The sequence below is a fragment of the Falco naumanni genome, chromosome 2, assembly GCF_017639655.2.
Source record: "Falco naumanni isolate bFalNau1 chromosome 2, bFalNau1.pat, whole genome shotgun sequence".
NCBI classification, from domain to species: domain Eukaryota; kingdom Metazoa; phylum Chordata; class Aves; order Falconiformes; family Falconidae; genus Falco; species Falco naumanni.
The window spans coordinates 111,532,873-111,547,491 of record NC_054055.1 but is presented as its reverse complement, the minus strand read 5'-3'; the positions used below and the strand labels follow the sequence as shown (position 1 = coordinate 111,547,491).

The following is a 14,619-nucleotide window of genomic DNA, read 5'->3' as shown; positions in this document are numbered from 1 at the left end:
GCTTATCAGCCTTAAATAGGATCTTTTTATAGTATTTTAGATCATTTAAAAACTTGTTCAGCCTTATACACCTAATTAAACTTCTCACCTTTGATGTATCAAATTAACTACTTGCTTTAACTGCTTTTAAAGTATTTAATGTCATGCTTAATTCAAAATACAAACAAACCAAAATAACAGGCATCTCTTGACACTGCCTGCTGCATCTTTTAAATATGCCTTCAGTTCTGCTTAGCCTGACTTCTTGAGAGAGAATTGCTAGCAAAGATGCCTGAAGAAGAGAGATCAAGAAAACTTTAATGACCTGTGGCGCACAGCTTCAAAGCAGTCATCAACATAACTACTTTGTGGTGTAAATGCATTTATAACTTGTTCTAATAAACAAGTGTGGTGTACATTTTCATTATAGTACTAGGAAGTTAATTTATTTGTTGAAATTGTGATCTTGTAGGCTCGTACATAGTGAAGTTGTTTAATATACGCAATAAGTAGGAAATGGCAAACTTGAATTAATTCCTAGATAAAGTTAGTATGCGTTGCACTTGAATGATCTTTTTGTTGTTGTTTTCTTTTGTTTTTTTAATCAAAATTTGAGTTAATTTCAGCTTTGTTCTCTGCCTCACCCACATTAGTTCCTTTGTCTTGATTTGTGTCATTTATAGCAGCTGGCTTGTCAATCTGTAGTTTGGACCTTTACATCAAACAGCAAATTAATTACAGGAAGAGAAATCTGAGTAATACTTCTGTGCTTAGAGGCTTTCACAGTCGTCAAGAACTGAATGTTGCTGATTCTTGTAAAAAATGGAGTAGAATATGGGGAAGGGGACAGTGTATGCTTCGAAGGTACCATTAGTTACCTGTAGAAGTAAGTGTTGGTCAGTTATCTGGACCTTCCCTTTCCTAGACCCTCCCCTCATTCATTATAAATTAGGGGAAAATAGCAATTTAAAAAAAATAGTATCAGATATGTATTTTTTATTGAAGGATGAGAGTAGCCTTAATGCATCTCCAGTGCAGAAGCACTCTTGGGAGGTTATTGGAAGGCCTGCTTGCATCTTAGAAGTTACTTTTCCCTGTACCATATATTAAAAACATAACCAAAAAGCCTACTTGAATTCATTCTGCTCTAATTTATGATCTTCTATTTTTCTTTCTATAAAAAGAAATCAAGAAACATGTACAAAAAGCTCACAAGTACATTGTCCAGAAGGTGCCCATGGAAACAGATGTTTCAAGTGCGAGCACTGTTTAAATGTTCAACATGTTTTTCTGACATCAGCAAGTAATTTAATCTTCTATCAAGTTGCTGCATTGTGTTAAATCTCTTTTTTTTTGGTCTTCGTGGCCATTAATAATGGTTAGGAAATTAATACTGGTTTTCTGCATTTTGCTGCACTTCTATTGTTCTTTAAAAAAAACCAAAACCACAGCATTCCAACAGCACTATAGTTACTGTGGTGGGGAAATAGGCAAAGTGAGTGGAGGTGGGCGGGTCGGTGTATGGTATAAACATGGAGATGTGCTCTGCTTACAGTGAAATACGCTATTGAAATGATGGGCTAGTTTAGTTTATTCACTCTCTTCTATTTCTTATTTCCTCCATTTTTATGTTTTTCTTGAACAAATAGGTACAATTTCCTTGGCTATCTTCAAGATACATATAATCTCTGACTTTCTGATGGTTTTTTTTCTATCTTTAACTGAGCTACCTGGTGTAGTCTGTCAATAGCGCGCAGATCATGAAAGAAGGTAATACCTTGCCCGGCTCTTAAGAGAATATTGAATTTGGTTAGGTACAGTGTCTGTTTTGTAGCAATATCTTTTCTCGTTTCCCATACCACATTGTTAGCGCAGTTTAAGAGCTCAGTCCAGCATTATTCCAAGGTCATTTTCAAAGTCCTGCTGTGATTCTGATTCTTTTATATTTGTCTCTGCTTTCGAGCTGAATATGAAATCTAGAGGTTTAGCTTCCGAATGGGAAATTTAATTTACAACTTGTCACTTCGTTTACAAAACACATACTGCTGTGAAGGATTCTCCTAAGTATATATGCAGCCTTTCTCCTTTGTTCTCTGTTCATTGTTCCTGTGAAGCATGGAAATACACAAAAATCACTTGGAAAATCTAAATTCATAGTGGTCACTGCTGACCGTATCCTCCAGGCCTTGCAGGCAGCGCAGGCTGTGCGAGACAGCGATGGAGGCTGCACACGCAGGGTACCCATCCAGGACACGTTCGTCTTCTCTCAGCATCCCTGCCCCTCGTCTGCCCACAGAACTCCAGTTTATTGACAGAACTTGAGGAACTGCTTGTAGAAGTGTTTGAGTCTTTTTTTTTTTTAAAAAAAACAAAACAAAAAAAAAAGTAGAAGCCCTCTTAAATTTGATCATATTGCTTTCCATACCTATTTCCAGGTGGACCATTTGTTGCCTCAGTTTTATGGTGAGTAGGTGATATCCGTAATCTCGGCAATGTTTGTGAGGAATCGGCTATCATAGGCTTTGAAATGTGTGTTTAACTTTCAAGGTACTTTAGACATCTTAATCCTGTGTAACATGAATAGCCCCAAATGCCTGAGAGCTTGCTAGGCAGCAGGTTATAGCACAAGTTAGAGCCATTAAGTCCATTTGGATTTGTCTCAAACTGTAATAATGACAGTATATAAAACAAGAAAACCTTGGATACATGAATAATTCAAAATAGTGAGTCCCAAATGAGGTGTTGCTGCGAATCTTTACCCTTGACAGCTGAGGTTTGCTTCGGAGATTCTACAGAAGAGAAGCTAAGCTTTTTCTTGATTAAATTACAACTTTTTTCCCGTCTCTTTTAATGAAGCGTGATCTAAGTCTGAATAAACCTATTCCTTGTCTTAAAGTGAAGTCTATCCTGTAGTTGTGTGGGCTAGAAATCAGGACTGGCAAACTGGTGAAGCATTACTGCTGTAGGAAATGCAACGGTGTTTACACACGCTCAAAGGGACCTGAACTGGTGGGCGCGCAGAGGAGCTCAGTGTCCGAGCGAGATTCACCCCAGCCTGAAAGGTGTCTCTGGTGCTTGTGACACTGAGTGTTGCGTTTGGAAAAGGAGCTGCCCTTGCTAGGTTGCTGAATTGATGCACCCTGTTAGATCCCTGCGTCGTCCCGCCCCTTAAGTCACTTCTTTTGGGTATGAAATCCTGAATGTGTCCTCGTTAAGCGTTGTGCTTTGCTCTCTATAACTTATCCTGCTACTTGAAAAAAATAGGTCTTTTTGAGTTTTTCTAGGGTGTGAGGAACCACAGTTCAAGTCATCTTTTTAGCAGTTATTTTTATACCACTGGAAACAATGGCAACAGTATTTATAGCCAGGATAAAAAGTAAAAAGAAAGTTTTATAGTGCTTCCAACTGGTCTTCCGATTGTTTGAAGTTTAATTGATACAATGGGAGGTTTCTGTCTCTGTGGTTATGTGAATGGTAGCGCTGCTTTCTGCTAAGTGCTTAAAACAATGGATTTCTACCGTTAAAGTGATGTTTTTAAGTTTCATGGTGACTCTAAAATTTGTATCATGGTTGACTGAATTTCTGTTGCCCTTATTAAGGGATGGGAATGAGAAAATTTTAATCATGGCATGCTAGCACAGAGTTTATAATTCTTTCACCACTTTATACTTCCCCTGGAGTGCATGGATATTTTTCTCAGGTAGTTTTATTGGCCAAACAAACCTGTTAACAAGCATGAAAATTCCGAAAGACATTCTAATAATAAAATGACAATTTATATATGGAGAAGTGTTCTTTGGAATTTAAAACTTGTAAAGTATATTTCCTTTCTACTTCTGCAATTGTAGTGTATTTTTAGCACGTGATTTCACAGATCCTTAATATTTTTAAATACAGGCAATGAATTTGGACATCCAGAATGGCTTGACTTCCCCAGAAAAGGAAATAATGAGAGCTACCACTATGCCAGAAGACAGTTTAATCTTACTGAGGATCATCTTCTCCGCTATAGATTCCTAAACGCATTTGATAGAGATATGAATAAACTGGAGGAAAGATTTGGCTGGCTTGCATCTCCCCCGGTAAGCTGTATATACTAAATGATAAGTTTTTAGTCACCAGTTGGGTACATGTTCAGAATAACAACAATACCAAATTTGCATGCAGAAATCTTAAACAGCACTTTATTATGCACTGAGTAATGCCCCACCGTATATTTCAAGTTGTCAAAACATGTCACTGAAATATGTTCCATAGATAATAGAAATCTGAAAGTCTCCTTTTAGCTTCATAGCAAGCTCTTTTCCTGTTATTTTTGCTATTTTTAGTTAGTAACTGTAGATTGGATAAAGCAAACTATAAAATTGTCTGTAATCCAATCCAAGGATTGCCTTGGGAAAGTGTAAATTGTTCTGACTATTTACTTTACATAAATAATCTCTGTTACTGAGAAAACACTCCCAGTATAGTGTAAGTTATAGTCTCCTGGTCTTCAGACTGTCACTTTTATATTTGCCTGGTTTAACCCAAATATTGCATTATACTTTTTATCAAAGCAACTCAATTATTATAATTTCTCAGTATTTAATTATGTCACGCTAGTCATAATTCACTTTAAAGATTTTTTTTTTTAAATGGATGTCTTGTTATTAATGGCTTTAGCAAATAGAACAAAGGTAGTATGTACAGCAATTTAATGTGGCTTATCAAAGCTATTTCTCACATAGATTTCACAAAACAAACAAAAAAACATAGCCAGTGCTTCATTTTCTAATTACTAACAGTATGTGTGATGCAGATCCCCGTAACAAGTAGACTGAAGATTTGGGTTCATGAAAGGAATTTTTTTTTTTTTTTTTGCTTGAGGAAAGTGTGATAAAAAGACCATATTACCAGTCTATAAGCAAGATCTTTTCAAGTGCTCTGTACCTAATGTGCTCCTACCTCTTTAATTTTATATTGCCTTATAAAAATTAAGCTACAGTTTAGGAATCAAAAATTTTGTAAGACATCACATAGGTAAACAATTTCGTTTTGCATGTTAATGCACTTATGCTTGAATGTTTGACATTTTTACTTGAAATGAGATATAGAAGCCATAGGTTTTCTCTTTTTTTTTTTTTTTTTTTAATTCAGTTAGAAATAAAATATTGTATTGGGGTTTTTTTCTTCCCTTTCTTTCTTAGGCCTTTGTGAGTGAAAAGCATGAATCCAATAAGGTCATAGCATTTGAGAGAGCAGGTCTCATTTTTATTTTCAACTTCCATCCATATCAAAGTTATGTGGACTACAGAGTGGGTATTGAAACTCCAGGAAAATATCCTTTTAATTGCTGTTTGTTTGTACAGAAAAGTTTTAGAAGTCGAAAACTGATTTTTTTTCTGTTTTCTAATATGAATGCAAACTGTAGTTACAAGGTAAGAAACCACTTATCATCAGTATAATCTTGCTTTAATTCTCTAGTTGTACATCAAAAACTAATTCAGAAATTTGCCTTCTTCATAAGAGATCATTTTGTAGAACCCAAAAGTAAAATTCCAACTTAAAGACTACGTATTAAGTTTTCCTTGTAATGCCTTGTTTTTTGGAATATGTTGAGGCATGAAAAAGCAAGTAACTCCTACTCCTGAAATGAACTACAGAAAGAGACCACGGTAAGATGAGGCTGCACACGCAGTCACACAGGAAAATTCATTAGCTTAAACCTTCGTTGTGACAGTCGGACAATTTCTGCTCTACAACTGGGTGGACCGAGAATGTGCTCTTAGCTCAGCTGAGCAGTGAATGATTACTCTTGAGTCATTGGCTGGCTTTGCGTTTGTGTCCAAATTCATAGAATTGTGGGAGATAAAAAAAAAAACAACACCCAAACTTGCCAGAGGAATTTAATTTGCCCAAATTCAGTTTGTTTCAAATCCTTTGACAAACAATCTAGTGAATCTGGCCGTGTCAGTTTAAGGCACTGCAGTTCCAGTTTTTAACAACTCTCTTTTTATTTACCAGCAGTTTCAGGAAACTACTGCCCTATTTCAGCTGCCTTAGTTCAGTGTATTAACTAACTCCTGAGCACCATTGAACTGACCTACGGGGTCTCAGGACCTGCAGGATTCTGGTTTAGAAACATTCAAGTCCATCACACCTCCTTCGGTGCTTTCTGCTGCTACCTCTGTGCTGCTACTGCAACTCCTGACAAAGGTAGAACAGGTTACTAAATTGGAGTCGTAACATTTTGATCTGGTGTTGTGACACATACTGATGCTTGATTGACATAGCCTTCAGGTTATCCACCTGTTTAAGTTGCTGCTACTACACTTCATCTGTCTTGCATGGAATTCCTTGAGTTCTGGGGGTGGAAAAGGTGTACGTTCAGTGTTAAGGACTACACATAACAGAATTGGTGTGACGTTTCTGCTCTGATACTTATACAGATACAATTAAATCCAGTCCACATTTTGTTGTTTGCGCTCTGCCTTTCTTTTTCAAAGATGCTAGAGGTTCAATTATCAGAAATGCCTAAGAAATATTTTTTAAAAAAATCTCACTCATTAACTTTTCTATCACTTTTTTCTCTTTTCCATAGCACATCTTAATCAGGCTTGTATTTAATTAAGATTATATATGAGGCTGTTTTCCTAAGTTCATTTTCTGGTTTCTGCTAAATTAATTGGGTACCTAGGCATTGGGTTTTCTGGGTGTATAAGTGCCCTGCACACATTGCTACAAAAATTCTACTCCTTGGCAATTACAGCTAAGGTGAGATTAAACAACAGCTCACGTGTGTTCCCAATGTGATATAAACAAAGCATACAGATGATATTTCATATTTGCGGTTTATATCATATTTTAATATGTTAGTGTCAATATACATCCTTGTCTTTTAAGTGTGTGCAGTATAATTTTATTTACATCATAACTTATAGAGAGTTTAAATTTGAAAGGCCCTTATTAAAGCATAAAGATCCAGATTAGCTTTTCATTCACTAACCTAAAGTTTTTATAGCTAATGAAACTGCCAGTTACCAACAGTGTGTTTGCATTTGTTCAGGTTTCATCTGACTAACCTCTCCTTCCCCAAGCAAACAGTGGATTTCGTGGTTCTCTGTCCTCCAGGTGTGATATGCTCAGCTGCCTTTGGTGGTAAGGGAGGGCTTTAAATGCTGCTGCTCTTCTGTACACTGAAACATAGTGTACCTTCACCTCTGCTGAGAGCCTTGTTCATTTGGTTAAGGAAGCATCTGTCCCCTTTTATGGTACTGTACTGTTTGGAACTCTGAGAGGAGGTAGTTCTCTTAATTTAGTGTACTCACTTGGGAATTGCAAATATAGACTCTTCCCATAAATCACCTTTTCTACAGCCTTCCCCTATTCATTTTATTCTGGGGGGGTTCAGTTCGTGAACCAGGGGAAATTCCTGAAAACCCTCTGGGAGGGAACTGTTGCCAGCTGGCGCTCAGCCTGATTTAACCTTGGATTTTTAAGTCTGAAGGTAGGAACCTTCTCTTGCTTCCAGTATCTCAGATTCTGAAGATGCAAATCATTCTGAATAATACATATACTAAGGCAGACATATTGCAAGAGACTGTGCAAATTCTGGTTCACAGAGCTGGCCTGAAATGGTCTTCAGGTTTCAAAACCTGCAGTGTTTTGCAATGTTGTCCCTCAAGGTGAACATAGCAGTGTTTCCCATGCCAGGAGAATAAAAAAAAGTCCATTCAGATGGAAAAAAATAATCTCATGAAGACACTGCTAGAATTGGGTCTGTTTGTTTTAGCAAATACTTTTGTCTACCCCAAATCTGTAGTTTTAGCTTATAAAAGCAGATTGTATCTTCATCAGACTTCCCTGAAACAAAATGTAGGAAGTTGCTGTGGTTTCTGTTGATGATATAAAAATCATATTTCTTCTTAGCTGTTGTGCATAAAAAGGAGAAAATAACAATGGAGGGAAAATGAAAAAGCAAGTTTAACTTAGGTTGAAACCTTTTGATTTGGCTTGTAAGTGTTGGGGGGGGTTGCTTTTCTCTTTGGCCTTTGAAATACGTCTCAGTTATGTTAAGATCTCATTTTATCTGCAAAGCTTATTTATTATTTATATTAAAAAGGTCACTGTGTACTTATCCAAAGTCATCACATGGATTAAGCATTGGAACTTCTTTTCTAAAGGAAGTTCGTCAAAAAAGACGACATACCCTGGTGCCTACAGCATAAACATCTCACTTCTGTTTAGTGCCTGTTGCTAGTGAAGTCCTTGGACAGTGAGATGGCTATAAACACCTTGAACATACCTAAACTTTTCACTTCTGTCTAGGAGAAAGCTAAGCAGTACTGTAACTACCAGTTGCATTCTCAGTGTTTTTTTGTTGGTAATGAAGACAGAATCTGTCCGTTGTCCCATTCCTCTGTGTAAATGTTTGCTTCTGGAGTTGTGAAGGTACCACCAAGTCTGTTAGAGAACTGCTGACATCTTAGTGATAGCTGATATAGGATGCGCTTATACACTTATCATCATAATTGCTTATTTTCAGGGAACGTCAGCTTAACTAAACTAGACATACCTAATACTTTGTCATTAGCATGGAGAAGATGCAGTTGGTCACTAAAACACTTCTCTGAAACTGACCTCAAAAGCAGAATTGTGTTACAGCAGTTCCCGAAGCATCCTTTGCTTAGCTGGGTAGTGGTAACGAACCGTATGCATGGTCTAAAGTGACAGCACGTTTCAGGTATTGTAGCATGTGATGAAAGAGGAACTAAAACTGCCTTGCTCCTCAAAGGTGAGGAGTCCGTGTGTAATATGTTTTATTCTTTTTGTAGCAGCACACTCTAAACATTCTGCATTATATTCAATTCTCCTCTGGTTGCAAGATCAAAAGGAAAAATTAACATGTGGGTGACAGTGCTATTCGGATTTTGATCTACTTAGTTTGTGTACTGTTGGTAGCTACATAAGCTGTTAGCAGTAAACAGGGGCTAACCTTCGCTGTTTCTGTAATCTTCCTAAGACTAGTGAAAGTGAAACAGTGCAAAAGGATAGCATGATTTCCAGAACATGACAGAGATTGGGGTTTGTTTTGGTACTTCAACGAGGTTTTGGCTAAGTGCATCAAGTATCTTATCAACCACACAAGTCTATAGGAAGTCCATTTTATACTCCACCTAACCACAAGAGATGTAACTTATGTGTGTTCATTTCTTTTAAACATGCTAAGTCTCTCTTGGCTGAGGTTTCTAACCTGTTATTTAAGAATGGCTGACTTGAACAGTACTTTGCATCAGGCAAACAAAAATAATCACAGTTTCCTTATTGCTGCTCAGTCTTCTAGAGTAGTCACACATTTATATTATAGAAGCAACAAAGAACTGTTTATAGTATCACTTTTCAAGTGAAACATACCCAGAATTTAATAACCACCATTGCCCTCCTATTCTTGCTGTCAGCATTCTTTCTTCTTCCCTGCCAACATCCAGAAGGCTGAGGTTTATTTTCTTTAATACATCTATTTTCCTTAAATACATGGAGTGTTTTAATGTTGACTGACTTTCTTTCTGACTCTTGTACTGCAATTAGAGCCGTGAATTTTATGTATAGTTTTATAATAGAACCTTTTAATCTGAGATTTTGTGGTGGGTTGACCTTGGGCTGGATGCCAGTTGCCCACCAAGCTGCTATATCACTCCCTTCCTCAGCAGAACGTGGGGGGAGAAAACAAGATTGAAAAAAAAACATTTGTGGGTTAAGATAAAGGCAGCTGAAGCAATAGCAAAAAGTCACACCTGGAGAAACAAAGGAAAACAAAAGATGTTACTCTCTACTTCCCATCAGGAGGTGATGCTCAGCTGCTTCCCAGGAAGCCGGGCTTCAGTATGCGTAGCTCTTGCTCCGGAAGACAAACATCATAAATAACGAACGCCCCCTCCTTCTTCCTCCTCTCTCTTGGCTTTTATTGCTGAGCAGACGTCATATGGTATGGAATATCCCTTTGGTCACTTTGGGTCAGCTGTCCTGGCTGTGTCCCCCCACAAGGTCCTGCCCACCCCCAGCCCACTGGTGGCAGGGGGGGATGCTGGAGAGACAGCCCTGGTGCTGTGCGAGCGCTGCCCAGCAGCAGCCAAAACACGGGTGTGTTATCACCACCTCTCTGGGTACCGGTACAAGCACAGCACGGCGAGGGCTGCTGTGGGGCTCAGCCAGACCCAATACAGATTTAAAATAAAGTAATAGTAATAAAAAAAGTGTCCTATAATTAGACAATACGGTCACATGTGAGCTATAACTAGGAAATATCGTCACATGTGACATTAAATTTTCAGAACAACTTCTCCACTTTAAAAGGAATTCCTTACAATCCCTTTGGAACTTAAACATGAAGCAGAAGTACTTAAAAGCAAGAGTGTATTATTATTGTTTGGGGGTTTTTTTGAGAACTTAATTTGATACTCTGAGGCGGTTACTGAATAAGCCTGAAGAGCAGATTGCTATAATATGTTGATTAAATTATTTTTAATGAAACGTTTATTTGAATCATATTGGGAATTGTGGGAAATGTGATGATTCTTTCACAACCTAAGTTTAAGTTTTAGTGGATTGAATTAGTTTAATTAGTGCATGTAACACATCATTAAATTTGCCTTTATTAAGTGGATGGCTTTGGCCTATCAGTATATTATAGTAATATATATCACTAAGCTGCCGTCATGTGTATCTTCTCAGATATGTTACCAGGTATGGTAAGAGATAAAGATTCCTGCCTCTCCAGCTTACATTTTTGTAGGCAGTCCTCTGTTCTGATGTCACTGAAAATATCATTCTGCTTTCAGCTGTTCTTTTTGTAGGCTGCTCGCATAGCAAACCTTATTGTACTTTCATAAGAGAGGTGGCAGTCAGTAGGCGTTACAGTCCTTCTGGTCCCACGTGGTTTGGAAGGTCTTTTTCTTAACAGGGGGACAGTCGTAGCTATATGAAAAGTTTCAGCTGGCTTGGAGTCGAAGTCAGTTTTTCTTCCCTTTTATGCTACATACTTCTCTCTAACTTACTTTCCTTGACATTGGGTTGCTCCGGTCTACATCTTGTTCTCCTGAGATGAGGCACCCTAATGTGAGCTATTCAAGGACTGAGACCTTAAATTTATATGTGAGCCTAAAGGTCCATAAATGTTATTGAGCAATACATAGCTTATCTGTATTTGTATCTTGACACTTCATGTTATCATATACTGCTAAAGGGCAAGCAGGAAAAAAATAATGGAAAAAAATAGTTACTTTGTTATAAATGTTGCCATTTTTACATAGTGTGACACACCAAAGCATTGCAATGCTGGAGTGAAAAAAATAGTTACTTTGTTACAAATGTTGCCATTTTTACATAGTGTGACACACCAAAGCATTGCAATGCTGGAGTGAATGAGTGCTGGCGTGGTACACTTATTGTTGGTATGAATTTAGAGTGCATAAATATATTTGAAGTCAGAGTGTCCATAAGCAAATAGCTGGGTGAGACGTGAGGTATTACAAATATTGTCATCAAAATGCTGCAAAAGTGTACTTTTGGGAAAAAAAAAAAAAAAAAAAAAAAAGGAAAGAAAGAAAGAAAAAAACCCCACATCAATTCAGGCTCTCTGACATTTGCAACCTGCACCTAGAGCTCCTAATGAGCAAATAAGGTCACTTGGATGAGTCAGTGGCGGGCGATCGCTGAAGGCAGAGCCACCGCTTTGCAGGCTGCTTTGAAGTGTGGTTGTGTAACTGTCCCTGCCTGTTAGAATTCAGGGGGTGTCTGGCACCTGGAGACAAAGGACTTAATTCAGCATCTGCCAAATGCTACGTTCTACCAAGGTAGTTGATAGGTTAAGGTTAATAGGCGCCGATAAGAAATACAGCATACTAATGTGGGTATCCGTCTTCAGTCTGCATAGCAAAAGGCACAGGTTTCCGGCGCTGTGAGCCTGCGTAACTCTTACTGTGGCATATGCTATTGCCAATTTCTGTTTCACTGTACGAAAGAAAAAGGAAAACATCTCTATGCTCATGCTGGAATTTACTTCATAAATTATGCTCTTTCAGAAGCCTTTTCATGAGAAACAGGCAGCTTGAGCTAGCAAATTATTTCTGCCTAATTTGCTTCAGTTTTAATATAGGTGAATAATCAAGTCCTAGGTCAGCTCTCTCTAGTTCTCTGATTGTAGGTAAAAGTTTGAATGTTAACAGGGGAACCGTTAAGTTCCCATTTTTTTTATTTTTTAACTGGCTATACCCTTCTGTGGGGTAGTAGTTGGTTCTAGAGGCCTGTCTGCAGTAAAACTTCAATATGAAAACCTTTCCTCTATTCAAAGTTAAAATGGATGAAAGGAGGGAGAAAGTACAGGAAAGAGGCTTAGATATTTCAGAGATAACTCCTTTTCCCTTCCATAAGAACCCACACCATTATTTTTTAAAAAAAAACATTTTTTATGAAGTGTTGGAAGTCTCACTACAATTAAGCTATATATGTATATCCACCACCACCCCTTTTTTATACAAAACTTGTTATCTTGGCACGGAAGTAAATCAACATTCGTGATTACCAGGCAATATGGATTTACACATGTCTAAATTTATATTTGGTTTAAGCAGAAAGCATCCATATTTGGCTGAAGCGAAAAAGCAATAGTACCCCCTTCCTCCCCAGTACTGTGCCATGAGTTGAGTGCTAAATGACTTGAGCTCACAATATTTAGAAGATAGTTTAAGTTCATCAGGCTGAGGTGTTTAATTAGAAAATTAAGCCAAATACTCTCTAATATGCTTTTTCTCAGTTGTAGGTTGACCCCTTAGTCTTCTCCAAAATGAGGAGTGTGTGGAGAGTAGGAACAGAGGCACCCTTCATCTGGAAATTAATTATGCTAGTTTTCTCAGTGAAATTCAAAAATTATTAAAAACAGAAGGGCCTAACCACTTCAAGCTCTTTACAGTCCTCCTTGCAGCTGTACTTTCCTTCATCTTCCCTGTGTTTACGGTGCATTTAATGACTGAGTTCTTGTTTGCCTTACTGTGTTTTAATAGCATATATTTTGTCCCTTTAGCTTCTGCATTATTGTCTTTGTATTCTTTTATGCCTGGCTTGAAAATCTAGTTTCCACTTTCATTAGGCTTCTTTTTAGGATATGAGGTGAATGAAAAGTTTATTAATTAGCCATATTGACCTGTGGCTGTATTTCTTGTTCTGAATGCATATAAATACATCATAAATGATGCTTATGTCCATAGCTTGTTTTTTTACAAAATTGATTTCTTCAAGAAATTGCTGGTCTTTGGTATCCTTTCCCTTTTTTCGATCCATCTTAAGAATAATGAGTGTCAGTTCTACAGCTGTTGGTGTGCTTGGCTTTCCTTTTTCTCATTTTGTTTCTTGTCTTTGTTTGTTGCCAGGACCTCTTCTTCTATTTTACAGGTAGTATTTTGTCAGTGAAAATTGCTGTCAGGACAGCTTATCTGTTCTTGCTTTCTGTAGGGTGAATATATTCCTTTGGCTCTGGCTCATTACTGTTGCCTTTGACTTCTCAAGCCAGCTAGTGCCTTTGTACATGAAAATCATATGTCATCTTCATTGTCATCCTGGTGAGCTCTCCATCTGGACACTTTTTCCAACAGGTTTCTTTTACATACTTCTGAGAAACAAGCAATGAATAGCATACTCTCAATAGCAAAAGACACGTGGGAGAAAATGTAGATCATGGTGCCGGTAAATACCAGTGAAAATCTGGAGTACCCAGTCAGGATGGGGATTATTGCAATCTAGGTACGACTTTCCTAGCTACAGGTCTAATAGCAGAGATCTTGTCTTTCCTAAGGGAAAGTTGTCCACGGTGCTGACATCAAGCAAGTGTTGGAACAGGTTGCCCAGAGAAGTTGTGCAGGCTCCATCTTTGGATGTTTTCAAGAGCTTACTGGATGAAGCCCTGAGCAATCTGGTCTGAGCCTGTAGCTGGCTTCCAGAGGTGCCTTCCAGTCTGAGTTGATCCCATCCTATGACGGGATCTTTGTGTTCTCTCCTTTAGGCTTGCTCTTGAATACTGTGCCCTACCCTTCTGTGGCTAAAATCCTGTGGTAAGTGAAGGTCACCTTTATTGCTTAGGTGAGCTCTCTTCTCTCATTAACTTGCAAATTCTTAGCAGTGGCTTATCTGAATAGCAGCTTTGTGTGTTTTTTCTATCAGAAAAGTTCTTAAAGATGAATAAATGTTAAAAAAAACCACCACCAAAACAAAAAAAAAACCCCGAAAACACACAAAACCAAACCAGAAAAACCAAACCCACAAGAAAACAAATGAAAACCATGAACCAATCCGGAGAAGCTATTTTTGTGTTTAATTTTCTAAATCAAAATAGTGCAAGGGAATTTGGTGCGTTAATGATAGGTTGCTAATCCACACTTCATAAGGGTTGCTCCTCAGTAATTTCTAGTCTTCTACATTGTTGACTTAGTGACTTTTTTTAATGAGCAAAGTTGGAAAGTCTTGTATATTCAGCTGTTAAATGCTAGCGTGAGTTATTCTACATCGCTTTGTCAGTTTATTCAGCCTGACCTCTGAGAATCCATTTATTACAATATTGAAGATCATTCAGATGTATGCTGCTTCTATGCTAGCTGCTAAAACAGAGGACCC

The 14,619-nt window shown here is 37.8% G+C and overlaps 1 protein-coding gene across 2 annotated transcripts in view; it reads left to right on the top strand.

Annotated features, from left to right (window-relative positions):
- The window catches only part of GBE1 (1,4-alpha-glucan branching enzyme 1), a 168,716-nt gene that overhangs the window by 138,540 nt on the left and 15,557 nt on the right, over positions 1-14,619 (top strand). For both annotated transcript variants that reach the window (XM_040582917.1, XM_040582916.1), the window contains exons 13-14: positions 3,877-4,061; positions 5,166-5,296. In XM_040582917.1, coding sequence (XP_040438851.1) covers positions 3,877-4,061; positions 5,166-5,296 — 316 coding nt within the window. The remainder of the gene's footprint in view (positions 1-3,876; positions 4,062-5,165; positions 5,297-14,619) is intronic.